The sequence below is a fragment of the Catharus ustulatus genome, chromosome 2, assembly GCF_009819885.2.
Source record: "Catharus ustulatus isolate bCatUst1 chromosome 2, bCatUst1.pri.v2, whole genome shotgun sequence".
NCBI classification, from domain to species: Eukaryota; Metazoa; Chordata; class Aves; order Passeriformes; family Turdidae; genus Catharus; species Catharus ustulatus.
The window spans coordinates 73,549,417-73,572,678 of NC_046222.1; the positions used below are offsets into that span (position 1 = coordinate 73,549,417).

Here is a 23,262-nt window from a genome sequence, read left to right on the forward strand (position 1 = left end):
GAAAGGTAAATTGAAATATACACAAAATTACATTGTCAGCATACAAAGGGATGACAGTTTTTGTGCGGCATATCCCAGCACTGAGTGCATAAACTTCTAAATTAATGAACTAAAAGCTTCTTGTCCCTTATTCGTGATGTCTCAAACACAAGAGAATTTGTGACTATATAAGGGTGTGTAGAGAACAGATTGTGACTGACGTTCTGAGCAAAAACAAGCAGAGCAAAGATAGGCATGATTGTTCTAATAAACATCAGACAACTTTGCAACGCATGTGCAAGTCTGAACGCTCTCCAATTTTCAAACAGTTATGTAAAACCATCCCACCCAAAAGCTTTGATATTTAGATTAGGATTGCTTACTTCTTTTTACATCACTGTCACTCCTTAACAATTAAATGGGACCCCCTAGGAGAAAGAAAGGTCAGACGTCTTTTTGTAATGAATCTAAATCACAAATATTTTATTGGTAATTTAGAATGTTTACGCTGCTTGATCTACAGAAGTTGCTATTTTAAGTGATCACAGAAAATGAAATACAGAATTATTTTACACAGCTATACAGAACAATTTTTTTAAAATCCTTTAAATATTATTTTAGTACATACAACGTTGTCTTGCTAAGCCAACTGTGTCTTGATTAAGAGCTGTTTGTGATACTGAAATGTCACAGCTCATAGCAGATACTCCACAATCATCAACTTTTGGATTTGATTCTGAGGTGCAGTACCTGTGTTTCAGTTCACTTTAGGCAGAATTCAGAGCAGATGGGGAACTAAAATCTAACTGCTATCTGAAGTCCAAAACACAGAGCTTGATGTAGTTTCTTACAACTTCTTTTTTTCACCTTGAGCCATTCTGTGTGAACTCTTCAGACCACTGGGACAGATGAGTCTTACCCTATCACACCGCTCTGGGAAAGCACATTGAACTCCTACAGACACCTGTGTTTCTGTGCAGTTGTTCTGCTACCAGTGCCCCATCTGGGGATTAGAGAGCACTGGACTGGATGTCTCGCCCTACAAGCTGATTTCACCCTCTTTTCCTATGTTTTCTAATCAACTCTTTAAAAAGAAAGTGTTTATATTTTTCTCTTCTTTTGTTTAAAGCAGCTAATGTCAGGTTTTTTAAAGAGCTATTCTGGGTCCTAATTCTGCTGGAACTGAATTGAATGGTTAAATGTTTACAGATTTCAGTGAATGGAAGAACAAACCTGTACTGAGGATTTCAGAAACCACCTGTGTGGAGATTTAATCTTAGAACTGTATAAGAACAGAAGTTTTGAAACTTTTATTACAGGAAATGAAAACTTCAATAAAAATACTGCTTGGAATAATACTGAAAAAATGACAAAGAATGTACTAATATTTATATATGAACCCAAAAAGGGGACAGTATATATGGTCTTTATTTGCAAAACCTAAATATCTGACTTAGCAGGACTTAATAAAGAATTAGTCCAGGAAAAAATGAAAAGCATGTTACACAGTTGCCAATACAGAAGCTATATTTTTAAATAAAAATAACAATAATATACATGTACAATATTGTAATGATATAACTTGATGAAAATAACACTGATCAGTATCAAATCTAGGATTTCACTTATTATCCATCCTTAACAGATGAAATGCATTTCACAGAAATAGATCCACGTAGGGTGAAGTGAAGTGATATTCATGGCTTACTGTGAGAAAGTTACCATGAAAATGAAGGTAAAAAGCTAAAGAAGGAAACCTAAAATAGATTTACATTTATAAAAATTTAGCATTATAGCAGCTGAGTGGATGTGCTACAGCAAGAAGGTAACAGCAACCTTATGGTTCACACCACACATGCTTGCACACACACACACACACACACACACACACACACAGACACACACACGCGCATAAACACAAACACATATGTGCCCATGCTCAAATGCATGTGCTGGGGTCCTCCTCAGCTTGATTATATGAGCATTCACTTACCAGCTTTTGAAGGGGGCAACACCAGGAATGGGGCTTTCAGCCATTTGCAAGGTAGCTGTAGCTACCTAAAGTCAGAAACCCATCTAAGGTAACATCAGGTGAACAGTTTAATGGAAGCTGTTTTCATCCTGAGCACATTTAAGGCACTTTACCAAAAAAATCTGAAGTTAATCAAGACTGGAAAAAAGGTAAAAATCCTTACATGTGAAATCTGGAAATTTTAAATAAAAAAATTCCTGAGTTTTGATAAATAATTTTATTATAATAAAATACCAAGCCTATTGAAAACATGTCTTTTATAAAAGCATGTTATATGACAATTTTTCTTGAAAAACTCATGCCTTAGTGCATGAAATATGTTAATAAGTCTTTGGGGACATCTATAACAAATTAACAGGAAATGAAAAGTCAAAGAATGACCTGTCATGTATATACAAAACATGCATTGCTCCTGGCAACACACATCATGTTTACTACAGGCATCTTTATCTTTTTCTGTTACTGCAGGGTCCTGCCCATATCTTAATACTTTACAATTAATTACATTTCACTGAACTATTTACAGGAGCAGAAACTAATCACACATCTTCTTACACCCATAAATATGTAACTACAGAAGTAGAATATATTTTAAAACAATATGAAGATGAGTATGCTACATAGTACTGTTCTCTAGAAGTACAGTCCATGAATTATTGTCATTATGAAGATTTAAACTCGAAGATAGAAGTTCAAATTCTCTCTTTTTACCTCAGTGACCTTTTTTTCAGCCCACTATTTCCAAAGAAATTTGCCCCCAGACAGTATTTGGATTGTAAAAACAGTTGTAAAATGTCACAAAAGTATCTCCAGTAAAGAACCATCAGGCTCTGGAATGCCCACTTTTTACACAGGATACAATCCATTTGTTTTCAACTAAAAATAGCTGAAATAATAGCCATTGTCTGTACGTTTCTACTAGTATTAATTTTTTGCATTTGGTGTGGTTTTCTCTCCTTTGCTATCAGTAAACACAAATACTCATACCCAAAGTGCTGGCAAATGCACTGAAGAGGCACAGTGGCTACAGAAATGAATTTATAGAGCCCGTGGCAGGTTCCTTCTGAGAATAATAGGTAAAAACAGTCATCAAAGTAAAATGCACTTTTTATGCTTTACTGCATCCTTTAATATTTTCAGTAGCTACCTCGATAATATACCTGATAAAAATTCTACTTTTTAACATTTAGACTTCTATTACAAAGTATTTCATGTTTTATTAAAAAAAACTCACAATAGTGATAGTGGTTAATTTGCTTTATGAAAGATAATACATTGAGTTATATATAATAATGGCTTTGATCCAATTAACTTGATATTATGCTGCTTAATAATTACTGTGACTTCAGTTCCTACAACTGTTACAGAGAATACAAACGATTGCTTAATGTACAGGAAGTGGGAATCATTTGGAAGTGCTGATTCAGAAGTATTCAAGTGCTAACAATGACTTGTTCTTTCCATGCTTTTCTTCATGTTCCATAAATGACGATTTCATAAATGTCCGTGATGTTCAACGTGACACAGTTTTAAAGCAATTTTTTTTAATGTTCCTTTTTATGTGCAAATATAAAACTAGATTATTCTGGATGTTACCATCTTTTTAAAAGCAATTGCCACTTTTACTTTAAAAGGCACCAGTATCAATGTAAGAGGATATACCTTTTACACTCGCTTTATGAAGAGCTGTACTTGTTACTGGAGCGGAAATTATCATATCCGTGATCATTAGCTTTGAACTTTAAACAGGACTGCCTTTCCTCCAGGGACAGCAGATCTTTGGATTGGCACCAGCAACACAAGCATGACTGTTAAAATAAAAGAAATAAGCATTTTACATCACTCTGTTTTCGCACATGTGGCAAAACGCACTGAAAAGCCACCCTTTCTCAGGGGTAGAGTAAGAAATGGCAAATGTGCAAGCTGCTGTTCTAGATTAGAGGATAAAGCACAGAAATGGGGTTCAACTCAGAGCTGCTCAAATGGCCCCACTAGCAATCTTACTTCTGGAGTACAGGAAGAGTTATACTAAGTAATTATATATAGTAACAGCCACACGCATACCCCTTCAAATCTGGTCTGCAATTCTAAATGCATCTGAAAATAAAATTATGACTCCTTATCGTCCTTTTTTTGATAATCTTTCTTGGGAAAAAATGTATTCTGATCTATGCTTTCTAAGCAAGATGCTGCTACTGTTCTGAGGTGGAAAAAAGAGAGGTTAGAAGAAGGGTGAAAACCTATACACAATTAATACATTTACTAGATGTACTGCAGACCTTTTTCTCATGGTCCTGTCTGGCCTTTGGGTGCTGGAAGTGCCTTCCTCACACCCATTTATTTCCACGTTCAGGATGCTGGAGATCTCTTACGTGCTTTCAGCTACAGTGACTCTTTCAGGGACCCAGCACCACAGACAGAAAATATAAGACCAACACCAAAACCTCTGCAACCCATGCTGTCACAATTATGTGGAAAATACATTAACACTACTAGATGTAGAGCTGACTGGCTACTGACTGAAAGATGTTTCCATCTTGCTAGTAAGGAATTTTAAAAGTTGAGCAATAACCCTAGCTGTAGCCAGTGGTTAAATCCATGGCAAGAAAAGAAATAATCTAACAATTTAGATCTAAAAAGCTAACATAGGCGATGTAAGAACTCCAATACAGTGTCTAAAGATAGCAAGGGTTCACAAAGAAAGCCCAAATCTTCATATTTTCCAAGCAGACATGAAGGCTGAAAGACTGCAAACCACATGCAATACAGAGCCTGAAACCCTGTGTGGAGAATTAGTGCCCAGCTGTATTCACTCAAGCCAGAGCTACAAACGTCTGTCACATAAAATGCTGGCACTGGAAAGGGACAAGTACAGATTTGCACCCTCTGCCTTGCATGACGGATTGAAGTGCTCAGTCAGGATGAGGGAGCCCAGGGTCAGCACCCTCCCTGCCAGGATGCAGAGGATGTGGCTACGTGAATTCCTGCAGCACAGTCTGAGTCTGCTTCGTCAGTGCTCTGGAAGGAGCTGGGTGCCAGCTTCAGTCAGGAAATGATGTAGCACTAATTAGCATGGTCCCCAGAGGATTTATTGTGCACTCTGCTCTTTTGCTTTCTCTTTTTGTTCCCATCACACCTTATCTCCTTCCTATGGAGCTTCAGCAGGAGGGAGAGAGAACGTTTACCATAACCCAATTAAAATTTAAAGTAAAGTTTAATGGTTGTTTAAAAAACGTTAAGGAATGAATTTTACTGCTGGCATCATCTTTTAACCAGAGGAGCAACACCCAGCAGCAACTTACCTTAAAGCAGTTTTGGAACCTTTTGCTCACTAGATACAGAGCTATTGGATTGATGCAGGAGTTCAGTGAAGCCATGTTAATGCCAATGTAGTCCATCACAAGAAAAAAGCTGTGTGGAAATTAAAGTGAGACACTTCTCATTTGCTTTGAAAAGGCTTAGTAGAGGTTTAGAACTATTGAAATTGGACTCGGTTTCACTCAATCAAGACTAGCTATTAAATGTAATAGTAGTGGGGCTTAAATCAAGAGGATTAACTCATGCAAGTAACAGTTATAGCCAACAATAAAGTCTGAATCAGAAAACCATTCTTGTGAAAGTAATTTCAGGAGATCCAACCATTTTAACTTTTGGAACAAGATGTTCACAAGGTCTTTTCCCACAAATTGAATCCTGGCTGCTCTGTTGAAAGGGAAAACAGGGGCAGAAATCCCCTTTCTATTCTCATAGCAGAACATGACACAACAGTCGCAAAAAAGATCAGGAAGAAGATGGGGAAAAGAAGGGGAATTCCTCACAATTTTATTTCTCTGCTATTGCAGTGAAACCAGATGGTCCCTGATGAAGAAGCAGGGACAACTCTAGACATGCAGAGTAAACTAGTTCAATAGGAAATCCAAATATGCTTATGGAGAATGCCCATAATATACAGACACTTTATTTTTGCATTCTCACCTTAAAAGTTCACATCTGTTGGGGTCCTTCTCGTCATAAATAGTGAGTTTCAAGATTCTGCTTAAGTGAAGTGGGAGCCAACACAAGGCAAAAACAAGTACCAGACAGAACACAGTTTTGGCCACCTCACGTCTCTGAGAAAGAAAATTGGACAGAACGGTGTTACAGTTCCACTCTCCCTCTCTGGATTGTGGTTGTCTTCTAATATCCAAATGTTTAATAAACAAGATAAAAAAGCCTATCAAAATAGGAGTTAGGAAAACATCGAATAGCTTATTTTCCTGGAATATGTGTTTGATCTTTTCTATTGTTTTAAATGTCTTGCACTGATTTGATTTATCCCTTATTTCAAGAAGTATGAGTAACAATATGAAAAATCAAGGTAATGAAAACATTATTTAAGTAATAATTTAAATTATAATTAAGAACATATTTGTCTTCCCTATTACTTTCAAATACCAGTTTGTTTTCAATTGCATTTCCTTGTGCTTTGATCTCACATCTTATTTTAAATGCCCCAAGAGATTCCAATTACAGCTCTAACCAGGTAAGAGGAAAAGGAGCACAAATACACATTAGAGAACAGAGTTTAATTCTAGTGATGTCTGATGTTTGTGTCTGGGGCACTAGTACCTTGGAATGTATGCTGGAATATGTTTTTCTCTGCTAACATATACTGCTAACCTCACTAGGGTTCAGCAAGAACTTGCTTCAAAATAATTAACAGTTTTATAGCAACAACTACTAGACTAGAGCATGACTTCAGTTTGCATTACAAAATAGCAAAGAAATAAAACCTACAAAACCTGAAACATTAAAACCAAACAAGAAAGAAACAATTTTGTGATTTTCAGTTAAAATCCTAGGTTCCTGAGGGCTCTGATATATGCATATATATATGAGTTCAGTGGCACCACTTCTAGGAAAGTTGTCTTTGCTTTTAATCCTGAAGTCATACAAGAACAGAATGATGTGGCAGGAAAATCAATAAAGTTCTTAGTTAGCCTGTCTACAGTCAGAGTGTGGACAGGAATAAATTTTTACCTGTTTTAAGTGGTCATTTAAAGCAATCTGCATCCCACTTTTCTTTCGTAACATCTCACAAGTCATGAGAGTATAGAAAAATGCTGTGATAGCCAGTGGCAAACAGAAGTAAAAGCTGAACAGCCACCAGTCTTTAGCTTGCTTGTAAAACTGTAAAGAAAAAAGCAAAGTAAAAAACATGGTTAGGAATTAAATGCAGAGCATTTTGCTAAGTGTGCTGTAACTAATTGGTCAGTCTGTCCTGACATTTATGTAAGGTGCACATTACAGATGAGAAAACAGGACAAGACGGCAGTATGTTCAAAGTCATAAAAAGTCAGAAATTTCTGAACGCTCTTCTTTGAAACAGTATGTTTCAGAAATGTCAGCATTTCATTTGAACATTATATTCATATACATGTCACATACACCTGTGCCCATTACAATTCACACAACACTGCAAAGATCCAGGGAACTCTCCCAGAGATTTTACAAATGTAAGTGACCTACCATCATAAAAGATGTTTTCTGCGTGGGGTGAAGCAAGCAGATTCTAAGATACCTTCCCCTGTACTCCATTGTAATCATGTCAAATGCAATAGCTTCTGGAACAGCCAGTACCACTGATATGACCCAGATCAGGACAATTTCCACAGCAGTCCACTTTGGCACTCCAATTCCTTTAATGCGACTCCAAGAAGCGACTGCTCGGTACCTGAAGCAACAGCACATATTTACAGATTCAAAATACGAGAAAATTCCAGTTTAACTAGCTTAAATTCATCTTATTTGCATTGTATCAGCTGAGTGGAAAAGTGAATTTGAGCCAATGCCCATACAGAAAACAAATTAGAGACTTCAATGAAAAACTCACCTGTCTATGCTGAGGGCACACAAACTCAGCACTGTGATGCCCACTGATGCCTTTTGAATGAAGGGCACTAACTTGCACATTTCAACACCAAAGGGCCAGTCCTCTGCAAGCAGCTGTGAAAAGAAACCAACAATTATTAAAAAAAAAAAAACAACAGTCCCATGCTGAAACATAGAGCTCTGTCTTGACTGTTTTCCACCAGGTCTTGTCCTAAAAAACCAGGCTGAATGGGGTTTGTTCAGACTGGAGAAGAAAAGGCACCGGGCAGACCCTGTAGCAACTTTTCAGTACCAAAACGGGGCTTAAAGAAGGCTAGAGTGGGACTTTTCTGCTAGGGCACTTAGTCACAGAACAAAGGGAATGGCTTTAAACTGAGATACTGTGAATGCCTCACCTCTGGAAGTGTTCCAGGCTAGGTTGGACAGAGCAACCTGGTCCACTGAAGGTGTCCCTGCCCATGCCATCCCATGGAGGCTGGAACTAGACAACCTCTAAAGTTCAAGACAAACCATTTTACAATTTTATGCAAATCTTCCAAAATATTCAGAAGAAGAACTTTTTCATGAGAGAGCCCTTGAGGTGTGTGCCCTAAAAACTAGACAGTAGCAGTGTAGACATACCCTGGTGGAATAAGGGTATCACTTAAGGCTTAGGCCTGCCTCCTTAAGCCCTGCAAACTCCACTCCATTTGCTTCTAACTTCATCAGTCCAGTGTTTACGGGAAAAAAATGACAGAGCAGATGAGGATCTTCCTCATCTTTGAATTGTCTTTATCTGCCTTGAGTGTTCATTGCTTTTCTTACATGTTCCAAATACACCTTTGACCAGAAATACAGAAAATTATTTGAGGCTGATCAGAACAGGGACAGAGCCAGAAGGCGCATATTTGGGGTGGGGTTTATCTGAAGTTTAGTGTCTAGGCTCCATCAGCTGAGAAGTCAGGCAACACTGGAGAGAAATGTATTCCCCAGTTTTTAGGTGACCATCTGATAACAAATGAAACGACCCGTTGGACACTCAAGGAGCACAGGCAGACAGTTTGATCTAAATGTTTTGCAGCAGTTAAAACAGATGAATCCCTCATTAATGGTCTTTATTGACCAGTTTACCAACATTCTCTAAAATGATACCAAAAGGACTTTGTGTGCATTCAGCATATCTCTAAGTACTAAGAAATAGAGAAAACAGCACAATGCACTTCAGGTTAGTTCACTTAACACTTTGAATTACACACTTTAATGGAAATCTTGCCACATCCCCAGCTGCACATTTTATTTGATTTAGGGGAAAAGATTTACTGGACTGAAAAGATTTACAGAAAGCACCTTCCTCACTGCTGATTGTACAAACAGACAAATGTCTGTAGCCTCAGTTTAGCAACATTTAGCCTTTGAACTCTGTTGTGAGCGTCTTTGATGGTCAAATACACCAGGGCAGCAGCCAGATCTTCCAGTTTTCATTAAAACAACATTCTCCACAACAAGGGCTGTGCCAAAAAATAGACGCAATTGTTATATAGAAGAGTAAACTTTTGGAGTTTCTGTAATTAGTTAGATTATCTAAGCCCATATCTGTTTTTCATAACTTTCTTCAAATGAGGTCTTTGGAATCTGTTGCAGATACAGGGCTACAAAATGGAAAAATAGAAGGAAGAATGACGCCTACCCAAAAGACACTGGAAAATCTTTCCCTTGGCTCTGGTCTCTTCAAACAACTCATTTAAGAGGGTTGTAAGAATGGCAGAATAGCTCATTGCACTGTGTGGATGTTTCTAGGAACCAGAACAGTTACAAAGTCTCTAAGGAGGGTTCTAGACAGTCTGGATGGATGGGCCAAGGCCAAGGGTGTGAGGTTCAACAAGATTTGGGTCACAACAGCCCCATGAAGTGCTATAGGTAGGAAGAGTGGTGGGGAAGTGGCTGGAAAGATCTATCAGAAAAGGACCTGGGAGTGCTAGTAACATCTGGCCGAACATGAGCCATCAGTGTGCCCACATGGCCAAGAAGGCCAATGGCATCCTGGCCTGTATCAGCAGGACCAGGGCAATGACTGCACCTGTATTTGGCACTGGTGAGGCCACACCTCAAGTGCTGTGTCCAGTTCTGGGCCCCTCACTACAAGACAGACATTGAGGTTGAGGTGCTGGAGTCTGTTCAGAGAAGGGCAACAAAGCTGGTGAAGGGTCTGGAGAATAAATTGCATGAGGGAAGTGGGATTATTTAGTCTGGAGAAGAAGAAATCATGTGGTTCTCTACAACTGCCTTAAAGGAGGCTGTAATAAAGTGGGGGTTGGCCTCTTCTCCAAGTAAGAAACAACAAGACAAGAGGAAATCGCCTCAAGTTGCACCAGGGAAGGTTTAGATTGGGTATTAGGAAAAATTTCACTGAAAGGGCTGCTGGCATTGGAACAGGCTGCTCAGGAAAGAGTTGAAAAAAATGTACAAGTAGTTCTTGGGGACATGGTTTAGGGATGATCACAGTGATGGTAAAATTGATGGTTGGACTTGGTGATCTTGAGAGATCTTTGCCAAGCTTAACTATTCTTTGATTCTACAATTGAAGATAGCAAGAGAGTTGCCTGATCTCACTGGTTTGGTTGAGCAAAGTCGTTACACAAACATACATGTCCATCTAAGGACTTACATGGTCCATGAGAGTTTTTTGAAGAGTTCTGATATAATTTAAACATAATTTCATTTGAACACAAAGGAAGTTAAGAACATTTCGTGACCATGGGCTTTTGGGAATCTCTATGAAGTGTCCACCAGTATTTTCAGATACCAGAATATCTCCAAATACCAGCTTTAGCTCTGTGCTGTAACAGAATCCTTAGAAGAACAGCAGTAGGCAAACCACAACATATCCCAGATTTCTATTTCTTCAATGATCTACTTAAGTAAGACAATATAATGCCTCTGCAGAAATGAAGCGCAGAAATAAATTCTAAGGATTTATGTTTCTTGAGAATTTTATGGAAAGTATTAAAGCAGAGGAAGTAGGGATGAGGTTGTAATAACCATACAGTATCTTTTGCTTATGTGATGTGGGAAAATAACACAGTCTGTAATTAAAGTATTTTCAGTAAAGCCTCTCCCAGAGATGACTTCTGAATTTCTGTAAGGAGGTGACAGTAAAAATCCACTATTAAAACTGTAATGTGAATAATTACATGAATTCTAAATTTACACCCTACAGAATTGAATGATATCTGGCAGTGAACCTCCAGTCTCTCACATCTATTTGCCACAGGAATCAAGGATTGGGTAGCAAGTACATTGGATACTTTGTTATGGTATCTACTGTACATTGTACATGACTGCATATTAGACTAGAGAGAACTCATTTTAAAAAGCACTTTGAAAAAAAATATTCTTTCCTTCATAACTGAAACACAGAACTTTGGTCAAATCTCTATTGGAAGGATCTGTTGAAAATTTTTATTTACATCTAGTTGGTATGTAGACACTCCCTGTCTCTCTTCCCTAAAATCACAATGGTTCAGCCACATGTTGTCGATTTTGCTGAACTAATACTTATCTCTCAGGTGCAGACAGTCACACCTGTGCTCCAAACTGACTGGATTTGAGCCAGCTCCAGTTTGGGATTATAAAGGCGTGGTACACAACTGAATGCAGTCTACTGAGAGAAAGAGTGCATTAGCTTCGGTTTATCATAACATAAAAACATTACTTTCATTCAGCCAGTTTGTATCAGGGCAGAATGGACATGCAGCTGTCTGCACTGGATTGCAAAAACATGTGCTTTATGTCTTGCAGCTGATGTATTGTGAAATTTGATAATTTTAATACATGAGTCACAAGCTTCTCCATCATAGTATTGCAAGTGGTTAATGACATGCTTTACAACAAAAGCTTGAAAACATTAAGAAAGTAAAAGGAAGAAAAAAGAATGTTTTGATTGCTGAACTATGTTTCCTTGATGTTTCTGTTTGTTCTCTGTATTGCTATCCTTTTCAAATACAGCCTTGAAGTACAGTGAAGATCCAACGTAAAGTATTTGGGAGCATCACCTTTGTGGACAATGATGATTCTTAGTGAAATACAGATGTAGTCTATTGTAATTTTGTATGAGTAAAATTATTCTCTTATGAGTCACAATAGAGTAGCTGTAAAAAGATTGTCATTTTACAAATGACAAGTGACTTGGAGCTGTGAGAGGAGATACTGCCAAGTGGCAGCAAAGAGAAAAATAGTGTTGTGATTTCGTAAGTAAGATGCCAAGAGTAGTCTACCACTGGCTGTATTCCTAGTGAACTTTCCGAAGTTTCATAGTCACTTATTTTACACAGGCGAAGTTTTAATTGCTGAGCAGCAATGATGTGTTAAGATTAAATAGAACAAAAGCAAAGGGAAAACATTGCAGAATGAAGTGAAATCTTACTTAAAAGAACCAATACATCTGATGCACACCTAGCCAACACTTCCTCAGACCAGACAGATCTGAGCCTAAACTGATGTGCAAGCTGCAGAGCTATGAAAGAAGCCCCAAGAGATGCTGTGATTCACAAGCACACCTGCGAATCACAATTCCCACTCTGCTTCCTCTTAGTTGTGCAAGAACTGAAAGATGTTCTCAATCTTCTGCTGGAACGAGCCAGGCTGCGAGCACAATGTGCTGCTCCAGGGCTCAGCTGCTGTGGTCCCCAGCCAGGAGGCTGATACCTGGCTCCAACCCACTGCTGCTCACAGGCTGCAGTCGGGCAGGAAGAAGCAGAAAAGCGTGCGAATATTCCTGTCAGTGTTCCAGTCCCCAGCAGTGAATGCACATGGGAAACACAGAGCAGGAATTCGCGCTTCCGCCAAGTTGTGCATTCACAGCAAGTCTCGTTCACAGGACACTGGACTTGATTTTCATCATTATAAACAGCAGGTACAAGAGAAACCAGACATGCAGCTCTACAACTCATTCACATGCAACAGCTCTTCTGTTATGTATCTCTGAAATGACTGGTAGATTTTCACCTGATCGTTTTGTTTGGGTTTTTATGACACAGGGAGGTCATGCAGATATTTTACAGGAGCAAGCATTTTTCAAAACAGAAAATTTGCCCAGGAAATTAAGGTTATGGTCAGGGATAAGTCAGACAACATTACAAACTTAATACTATTTGGCGATAATTATGTTAGGGTGAGGATCTCCCCTCCAGACAAGAAAATATATTTCCTGCTGTCAAGCACAGTTAGGAATGCTTTACTGATCTATCCAATAAACAGTGTAAAATCTTAATCTGAGCCATGCAACTACTTTCTTTTCTTGTATCTTTATTATAACTCATGCTAGAAAATTTAATTTTACAAAATTAAGATAAAGTAATTTTACACAGCCATCTTGAAAATGACAGAAATCTTGTAATGTGCTGTTGAAGTAAAAAAATTCTGCAATTTCACAACTCCAATGGAAGGACTGCATCAAAAGTAACCACTTAGAAAGCCATGCTTCTGTTAGATTGGGATATATAAACACAGGGTAGAAGAAAAACAGGTCAAAACTTGCTTTGAAATTTGTCACATGCATCTTTTATGCATATGAATGTATACACAGCAAATGTATACTTACTGAAAAAAAATACTTTGAATTTACAAATCTATACTAGCATCATCCAACTTACTTCAGTTTGGAGATCCACCACAAAAACTATGCATGTGTACTTTTAACAGCATTCAGACATTTCCACTATTTCATATACCTGACTTCAGAATGGACTGCTCCCATCTAAATACAGAACAAAGCTACCCCTCCCTGCCACTGCCTGCAGAGTCCAGACAGGTTCCTCCACTGGACAATTCAGATCTTTCTGAACCTGCACTTGCTCACCATAAAGGGTTCTTAAACAAAACAGACTTCTAGCTTAATATGGTCAGAAATCAATAAACTTTGTGCAAGAAATTCTGAGATTAACTTTGCAAGACCTCAAGTAAGTGGTTCAGATCTTGAAAGAAAGGAAGTAATGCATTTCTTCCAATAAAATGGCCACTATCTCTAACATTAGAAGAACCAGAAACCAAGAGTTCTAATAAGGAATTATGAGAATCCTTTCTAAAAAGAAGCACCCTGATTAGAAAGTTACAAAAAGGTTGGTTTTAGCATAATGCATGGCCTACAGGTACTCTTATACTTGCATTACAAGAGTTAGTAAGTTCATCATAACTTTTTCAGAACCTTTTTCAGAAAGTCCCTAATCTGGCCTTTCTTGTACTTCCAGTGCTTGATAATGCCATATTATGTTAACCATAATTTTTATGTAATCCCTAAATTAAGTTAATGGAAATAAATCAGTGCCTTCAAAGCTGACTCTGGTCCTTGATTACTGGCTTGGATAAAGACCAGATTTTTTTCCTTCCCTTGAAATTTTTTTCTCCACTCTTCCATTGTGCTCTGAGAAAAAGGAACCTATGACAATAATGCCAGGTAGATATTCTTCCTCAGACATTTTTTGGTAGTCAGAGTTCAGAACACTCCACAATAACGTGCAGACCCTAGATTTCTCCCTGTTTAAAATTCCCATGGGATATGACAATAAATTGGATTTAATATATGAAATAAATATCACAAAATAAGAGAGAGACAGAGATGTTGTTTGCGTATCAGAAGAGAAAGCATGTTCATGTGTAATTTGATTATGTTTTTTTAAGACTATGAGAGGTAAAGCTAGTGTAAGTTTGGAATTTCCAGTCCTGATGTTTTGGTGTCTTAGACACAGGCCATAACAACTTTATTTACTTGGGAAAGTCAGCATAAACTGTCCAGACCTGCAGACTGTGTCAGGTGCACAAGCTGCCACTGTCTTGTTTTCCAAAGTTTAAGTGCAGAGAAGGACATTAAAAGCTCACTGACCACCTACTCTGTCCTTCTGCTCCTTAATTGCTGTTTGCAGCCTCAAATTAACAAAGATATGCTTAATTAGTCTTTTTAGTGGAGCAGCACAGATCACCTGCACATCCAATTAGTAGCAATTTTGCAAAGTATCTACACTGCCAAAACATTACATACTGCAGAATGATTGTCTCAGACTTTCCTCTGCTTCCCATCCTGCAGCTCAGAGATGCAGGCAAAGCCAGACCTTTTACCAGGACCCAGAATGCCAAAAAGGTCTGCAAGGCTCTACATGCTGGATGGAACTGAACACCCTTCAAGCCCTCATTTCATAGCCAGTTTCCTGACTGTGCGACAGATTCTGATATTTTCCATTTTCTACTGAACATATTGCATGACATTCAAATTTAGGAAGTGTAATGGACTAATTAGCATCTTATGCATTGGACTGTATTTGCCTCCCTATCCAGGTAACACCTGCTTTTCTTTAGATACTCTTGATTTAGGAGATGTCAATTTTCATTTGTGCACTTTTCCAGCTGCTTATATATTCACTTAAACAGTCACAGGGGACATATTTTGCAGTTATCCCTTTTAATATCTAGTAAAAGACTTCTTCTAGTGCAGATTTTGAATTGTCTCCTACGGGTCTGTCTGGAAAGCATTCACAGACACTTTCACACTTTCTAGGGCGAGTGTTGTGGAAAGAACTACTGGCATTTTATTAACACGAGAAATTCTCTCACACTGTTTCATGCAGCTGCCTTACTGATGATATGGTAGCAAATTCTGAATCTGGATCTGTTTCCTTCGGTCTTAAATTGTTTCAAACTGCAAGTTACAATTGCTAAGCATACTTGATTTACTGAGGAAGTCTTTGCTTCTAGTACTGCTGAGTGATCAAAGACAGGTTTTCATTGCATTACTGTATATATTCTCCCTGTTGCTCTGGAATTAAATGAGATGTAGAGTTGATGAGAAGTTATCAACTCAAACTGCCATCAAAATTTTGATTAATTAAAGACAGTAATAGGTGTTTTTATTTTTCCTTTTCCTTTTTTTTGTACTTGCATTTATTAAAAAACTCTCTTCAAATAGAAAATATTTCACTCATTATTATAAGGAATAATATAAAGTGATTATGGGCTTTTCAGTAAGATGAGTAGCAGTGAGGGAGATTTTGCACCTGAGAGCTATTGCACAGCTCCTAGCATTATCAACAGCACAACAAAGATCCCAGATTTACAGCTGGTGTAATATTTATTGGCTATCAGTCTGACCCTCTATTCCTCCTGCTCCAACATACTCATAATGATACACTTGGTGACATTCAACCAAAATAATAACTGATGCGTATTACTGCATATTAACATTATTTTTGAAATTATCACTGCCATTGCAAGGTCTCATACTGAGCAGCCGTTATTGATTTAGTCTTTTTGATTTTTCTCAGAACAGATAAAAAGAATTTTTGTTCAATATATTTTTTTAGAAAAACACATCCTGAAAGCAATTATTTTGTTTTCTAAATTCCACCTTCATTCAAAAGACCACACTTCTCTCACAAGAATTGAGAAAGTACACAGTATAAAAACCAGTGAAGCTTCAAATCTGAGAATATAATTTAATCAAAAGTAACTGAATCATGAGTTTAACACAACTATGACATTCCGTGCTTTGTAATTCTTAAATAATTTAAAAGGGTCAAGAGAGAAGATTCTCTCATCTCAACAGCTTCTGGGATAATTATTATGGATTCAAAATCGTCCCTTCAACATGACTTTGTAAAAGCACAAGCAAAATCCCCTAGTTTACAATCATGCATACAAAGTGAAGAGAAGGTGATAGATGTGACTTTATGAAGTCACTGATAGCTGCTCAGGGATCCAGACTGTAAACTTCCAAAGCAGAAGGAGCTCTACTATTTCCAGTATACCTTCAGAGAGTGCTAGATTACAACTAGAGGCTGGATTCAACTGCCCAACTAATTCCTTAGGATAAATGGATTGCACAAGCTGGGTAGAGAAGACGGGGCTGTACTCCCTCCATGGCAAGTCTTATCAAGTCAAAACACATACAACAGAAGGTGCAAGAGGAGCAGGTGTGGCTCATCCCCTCTTGACTGCCCATGATGCAACACTGGCAAAGGGTGAAGGAGTTCACAGCTCAGGAAAGCATCGTGTCTCCCAACCAAGAGATGGATAAAACCGCTTAGCTGAGCTATCTTGGCTCTTCCTAAAAAAGCCCCCTGCCAAAAGGGACTCTACAGACCCGTGAAAGGTATCATGACAAAGCTTGCCACAGCTAAGCACAAGGGACCAAGTGGTACCCACAGGAGAGCATCCTCTGTGCCTCCCCTCCACTTCTCGACCAGTCCACTGTTTTTAATTTTCTAATTAAATAAATGTATTTATTGCGTTTACTTCCTTTATCCCTGCGACAGCACCTGTTTCCAGGTGATTTGCAGAGCTTGGCCACCTCCATTCTGCCTCATTCCCAGCCTGGAATGCTGAGAGGGATGGGGCTGAGGCACAGAGAGGGTGCCCTCTGTGACCACATCTGACCAGGAGCCCAGGGTGTCTCCCAGCCCGGCAGGGACGCGGCATCTCCCCGCGGTATCTGCGGGGGCCGGCAAGGAGCGCCGAGGGCTGACCGCCGCGCTCCCGCGCCCGAATCCATCCCCGGCCCTTCCTCACCTTGTAGACATTGATGGGGATGTCGATGATGATGTGGAGCAGGTCGCCCAAGGCCAAGCTGGCGATGAGAATGTTGGGCCCATTCCTCATGCACTTGTTCTTGTAGATGATCCGCAGTAGCGTGGAGTTGCCGATGATGCCCAGGACGAAGACCAGGCAGGACACGACCGTGTTGATGTACTTGAAAGTCTCCTTGATCTCCGTCTGCCCGGTGCACATGGGGGGCGAGGCGGAGCGCGGCCGCGCTCCCGCGGCCCCCGCGCCCCGAGGCAGCGCGGCCGGGCGGGACGCGTTGTGCAGCGCGGGGGTCGCGGCCGTCGGGGGCGCGGCGGCCGCGCTCTGCCTGCCTGGGCCCGGCCGCAGCAGCGAGCCGTCCTCCTCGGCGGCGGCGCGGCAGCTGAGGAGCAGCAGCAGCAGGAGGAGGGCGGGCATGGCTGTGCGGCACGGCAGATTGTCCCCTCCGCCGTCAGCGCCGACCTGCGCGGAGAGAGGACAGGGCGTCAGCAGCGGGGACACCGCGCTCCGCCGCTCGCTGCCCCGGGGCTGGAGCCGCGGCCGGGGCGCTGCCTGTCCCCGGGCGGTGCTGGGGCTCCGGGCGGCTCAGCCGGCAGAGCAGCGCCGGGGTGAAAAGCTGCGCGGCGGCGGCCGCGGCCAGCAGCCCCTCGGGCGGGACCTGCTCGGTGTCCCCCGCTTGTCACCCCCTCACCTCGGCGAGCGGAGCCGAGCCGATCCTCCCCTCCCGCCGGCCGGGCGAGCCCAACGCGCTCCGCTGGCTGACTCCGCGCTCCGCGCCCCGGCTGCGTGTCCCCGCCCGGGTGCTGCAGGCGCTCGGAGCGATGCGCGCTCCGCTCGGGAAGGCGGCGGGCACCGGCGCTGGCGGCACAGCCCAGGCTCCGTCAGCCGCGCTCCAGACCCCGCGGCCAAAGTCGCGCCGGCGGTGCGGGCCCCCCCTTTTCTAAAACATTCAACCGCATCTGGCCCATCAGTCATAGCCAGACCCCACCCGCGTCCTCCGCCCCCAGCGCGGCCCGGCCCAGCCCCCGCCCGCCGGCCCCCGGAGCCTCCCATCGCCGCTGTCAGGAGAGCCCCCCCGGCCGAAGGGCTCCCGACCTCGGCAGCGACCCGACCCAATGCCCTGCGACCTCCCCTTGTCTTGTACCAGGCTGACTTGGCAGCCTAAAGAAGCAGAACTTTACGGACTTTGAAACAATTTTTCGGGAGGGTTGTTACAAGAGGTATGGGCATTGCTGGAGGACTATTGGAAGCCGAGGGCACTTCCCCGCTGTGCTGTTCGAGGCTCACTCCCAGGAGCTGGGTATGGGATTCTCCCCGCTGCAGAAACCCCCTTGCACTGCCCTAGGGGCGCACACGCTGGAGAAGCTGCCTGTACAACGCGAACGAGTTTAGTGCCACGTTTTAAACCGCTTCACAAAACCTTTCTTACATCAGAAGCCGTATTTTGGCTGCTCTGAAGTTGCAGTTCGTTTATCCCGTTGGTTGTCAGTTTGGGCAGCATTAGAAAGGCTCAGTGAACTCGTTCCAGTCGTTGCACCCTTCAGTGAAGCGTAAGGAAAGGAGGAAAGAGATTTGTACAGGATTTTGTGGAGACTAAGAACAGCCTCTGCGGGTTGAAGACAATTACATGTCTAACTAAAGAGTTAAAATTTAAAATTATTTAAAGCTGTTTTTCAGCATCTCTGATTTTTTTTTTTTTTAATCACTCTGGAACCTAAATCCTGAATATATGCATGCTTTGTTAGAGAAGCAACCTGCTCACCTACATTATTGACGTACCCATATGGGAAAATGCTGAAAACCACATACGTTTTTTTCAAAACTCGGTGATCTGATTTATCTAATCTTTCCAGCATCTCCTGCTAACATGCCCTTGTGCTGCTGGAGCAGACAACCTTTTCTTGTTCTCATTTATCTTCCTTTTCACATCTCCATCATTGTTTAAAAGACTTCTCTATTAAACACCTTTCCCATTCGATCATTCTTGATCAGCTTCCTCATTTATGTCACAGTTCTTTTTCTTCCCATTTGAAATTGCAGTATTTGGGGAATAAAGCTATTTAAGTCCTTCTAAACTGTACAAGGGTACCTGGAGGCTGATTGCACTCCAGCTGGTAGGCTAATCTTCCCAAGTTCAGATTTTTCAAGACTGCGTTGTGCAACATGATTCATTTTTAAACACCTTGGCTGATTCCTCTCCCAAAGATAAAAGTATGAACATTGAATTCAGTATTGTATTCTGAGCCCTGGGGATTAAACACTCTTTTCAGTTTCCACGTTTGCACTTTCTCAGTTTCCAATTCAGCAATCCATAAGTGAACAAGGTTTTGCTAAATGTAATATTGACTTAGAAATTCTTTCCAATTAACACAGCATTAACTTTAATCTCAAAATGCTTTATTGCTTGCAAGGTTCCACCTAAATCTCAAAGGCTTCTATGCTGATCCAGACAATCAAAAAATGCAGTGAGAGGTATTTGCTAAACATTTTTATTGTCACAACTCCATGACAGATTTGCTACTAGTGGCATCTCCATTGCTGCCACTTAATTTTAGTAACAGCAATTTAGTTTCTGAAATGTTTAATGTTAGTATATACAAACTTAGTATATACAGAACTTTGGGCAGATGCTGATCTCCAAATCACATTACTCTTTAATATTGCACAAAATGAGTGACAAAGGATCTAAGCTACTTCTAGCTGCAACTAGTTAAATTTACCACCCTTTTTTGTTTCTAGTATTTTTTCAGATATTTGAGGAATTAAACGCAGCATATGCTATGGAATAAGTATGCTTTAATTAGTGAAAATTAAAGGAAAACACAGTTTCACATAAATTTATATGAGGACTAAGATAATACTGTATTAAATACCAAGACACTATCAGATATCTTGGTAAATTAACTGTAATCTGTAATTTGAATGAAGATTAACTAACAGGATTAATTTAGACTGCAATATGAGAAAAACATCTGTAAATATAATAAACTTGTGCCCTTTAAGTGGCCTCTGCTAATTAATGTGTGAATGAAATTCCTTACTGAACTGTATGGAATACATTATATAAAATTATGTAATGTGTCTGGCTTTTTTTTTTTTTTCCCTGGGAAGCAGAAATACTCCTTGACCTATGGAAAGTTCACTTTTGTACAAAGCAGGGAAAGCTGGACCCTCAAGACTGCCTGCTACTCATTTTGTTGCATTCTGCACTTCCACTGCATTTCATCCCACCAGATATTAACAATTATATGAATTAGCCAGTCACTATTTTAATTATAAGTCAGATGCAACATTTCCATAAATGAGTGATAACGATAATTTGGAAATCCATTTGCAAAGTAAAAATACTGGATGACTTGTAATCATCACCAGGATGATTTTTAACAACAGAAAGGCTTTAAAAACTATTATGTTACATGTAATATAAATCATGAGAAGTGCTCACAATTATGGCATCAAAAAATGTCTTTAATTAACAAGCTTATGAGACATACTACAGGATTGTATATTTTAATTCATATAATACTTTGTTGAATCAATGAGAATTTTGTTGTAAGTTTGCAGGTACTTTTGCAAATCCCATTAACTTACTGTTTATATTGTTCAGTAACTAAAGCAGCCTCAAAAGTCTGCCCCATCAGGCCTGCTTTTCTTTTTATTGAGTCTGGTGGAAATTTGCCCACTAACTGGGGCAAGTCTGGGATGAATAGAAAGAATAGCTGTCTCAGTGTGAGCCACTCATTAGATGCATGAGTTGAATTAATGTCAGAAAATAGTCCTCTGTGTTACAGAAGTTACTATAGAAACATTACCAATGGCAATTTTGAAAGAATAAAAGCACTTTGAGGAGCTGAGATATTAGGATATTGCAGTTTTGTAGCTGCATATGTTCATGTTCTGGACAGATGATAAAAAAGAATGACATTATCTGTCTAGTTTTTTTTTTTTTTTCTTAGTCTAAACTTAAACAAAAAGATTGAATTCTTTTTTAATGTACTGTGTAGCTGTGCTTTGTCTTTTTCTACAAAGCTAAGCAACTTCCATAAATAATAGTATTGTCTGTCAATTGCAGTGTATTGACATTATTCCTAATTCTTGAAACAATGAAACAAAATTTATTTTATCATAAAAAGGTACTATAAAACCCTACCAGTAGATAGCACCAATGAAACATGAAGTTTGGATGCAGATAGCTATTTTAATGTAGATTACATTGTATATGATTGCAAGATCAAAACAATGAAAGACAGTCAAATTTGTACTAAGAAGAAAACATTTGTCTGTCTCTTACAGTCTTTTTAATAACAGCTTGAGAATTTTTAAAATGGAATAAAGTTCAAGCCTTTGAGTCAAACTGGTTGGTAACAAACTCTTCTTCCCATCTAACTCTAAAATTAAAACCAATATGCTGCTTAGCAAATTTTTTCCCCTTATCCTTCCTATTCAGCACAGCAAAAAAATCACAAGGTAAATTACAGCTCTGAAACTGATACAGCAGCATGTAATTTAATTGAGGTATAAAACACACTGAATTATTGTCTATTATGGGAAAAGTTACTGAAATTGGTTTGGGGAAGTAGCTAGAGGTTTGAAAGAACAGCATTTCTGCATTTTATGGAAATGATTAAAACTTTTTTGTTTGTTTGTTTGTTTGTTTTTCCCCATGATACTTCAATAGAATAAAGGTGAATAAGTTTATTTTTAAATTCCAGTTTGTAATAGAAATTTGGATCAGAATCACCCAGGAAGCTTAGATAAGATCATTTGTTTAAAAAAAGTACCTGTTTCATCTGCTGTGTAATGTATGAATTTATACAAGGAAGGTGATAACTGACCATACATTGTTTATGTTGTTACTGAGAGTACTCCAGGCAAGCTTTTCAAGTCTGGATTAAATTCATTTCCAGACAAAATGCCTGACCTCAAGAAGAGGTGCAGTGATTCAGTCATCCATGCTTTTCTGCAAGTGTGGCCATGTAATACAAAACACTGTGTTATCTGGATGGAGCAAATCTGCCATTGCATTCTGGCTTTAAAATGTACTGATGAACTGCACACCAATAAAATCATGCAGTTAAGAAGCCTCAGAATAAGGAAATAAATCCATACTGTGAAGTAAAAGAGACATTTCATGTGTCAGAGAGCTGGCTGTCCACAGGTTTCTTGTTTACTTCATACTTGGCTCTGCACAGGATGGTCCCACCTAGGTACAAAATCAAACCTACTACTGTGAGACCAGGCCTAAGTGGTGATGGAAACTAGTTCTTGACACAAGGCACTGGGGTTTCCTTTCAGGCAGTAACGTGGCTGCACTTCCTAACAACTAAAATAATTCCTGAGATCCTCTGCTTGCATTGGAAAGAGAGACCCTTCCATTTCTAAGGTCAGAGCTGTTGCCTTGAGGGGACAAAATTATCTTAAGGGTCTTTCCCAACCTAAATGATTCCATTAATCTGCAACTTTCACCAAACTGCACTGACAGACTCAGGGAAATAAGCAAGAGATAATGTTTAGATACCATATACCCAAGGGGTAGAAGTGCTGGTTTTGTGGTTGACTAGAAGCTACTCAAATGCTCAGAGATCTTGAAAAGTCTTTCTACAGTTTATGTAATGACCTGGAGCTCTAAGATTTTCTCTTATAAGACATACAAAGATCTCACATGTGTAAGTAGGTCCTTACTGATCAGGCCTTTGAAGAAGTGCTTCACTTTTATTTCAAACAAATGGATTGAGAATGAAAATAGTGCTTGGACATTTTCTCAGTTTTGGGTGTTGGCCATGAGCTCATCAGCTCTCAATTCAGAGAACATCAGAGCATTGTCTTCTGCAGGT

At 39.8% G+C, this 23,262-nt stretch overlaps 1 protein-coding gene across 1 annotated transcript; it reads right to left on the reverse strand.

The window, feature by feature from the left end:
• Nucleotides 1-2,478: 2,478 nt before the first annotated feature.
• On the reverse strand, nt 2,479-18,197 carry EDNRB (endothelin receptor type B). Its single transcript, XM_033053288.1, has 8 exons — nt 18,120-18,197; nt 17,414-17,890; nt 7,884-7,996; nt 7,520-7,724; nt 7,031-7,180; nt 5,987-6,120; nt 5,314-5,422; nt 2,479-3,819 (listed from the first exon to the last, which is right to left on the reverse strand). The coding sequence occupies exons 2-8, from the start codon at nt 17,843-17,845 to the stop codon at nt 3,688-3,690; spliced, it is 1,275 nt and encodes a 424-aa protein (XP_032909179.1). The 5' UTR covers nt 17,846-17,890; nt 18,120-18,197; the 3' UTR covers nt 2,479-3,687.
• Nucleotides 18,198-23,262: the final 5,065 nt, after the last annotated feature.

What these genes read in the sequence shown, in the direction of transcription:
- EDNRB (XM_033053288.1), bottom strand. Translation starts at nt 17,845, where the DNA reads ATGCCCGCCCTCCTCCTGCTGCTGCTGCTCCTCAGCTGCCGCGCCGCC. An exon ending in TAAATGACCACTTAAAACAG is followed by an intron (nt 6,121 to 7,030) that starts GTAAAAATTTAT and finishes TTTCTTTCTCAG; the next exon opens with AGACGTGAGGTGGCCAAAAC. An exon ending in AACAGATGTGAACTTTTAAG is followed by an intron (nt 5,423 to 5,986) that starts GTGAGAATGCAA and finishes ATTTCCACACAG; the next exon opens with CTTTTTTCTTGTGATGGACT.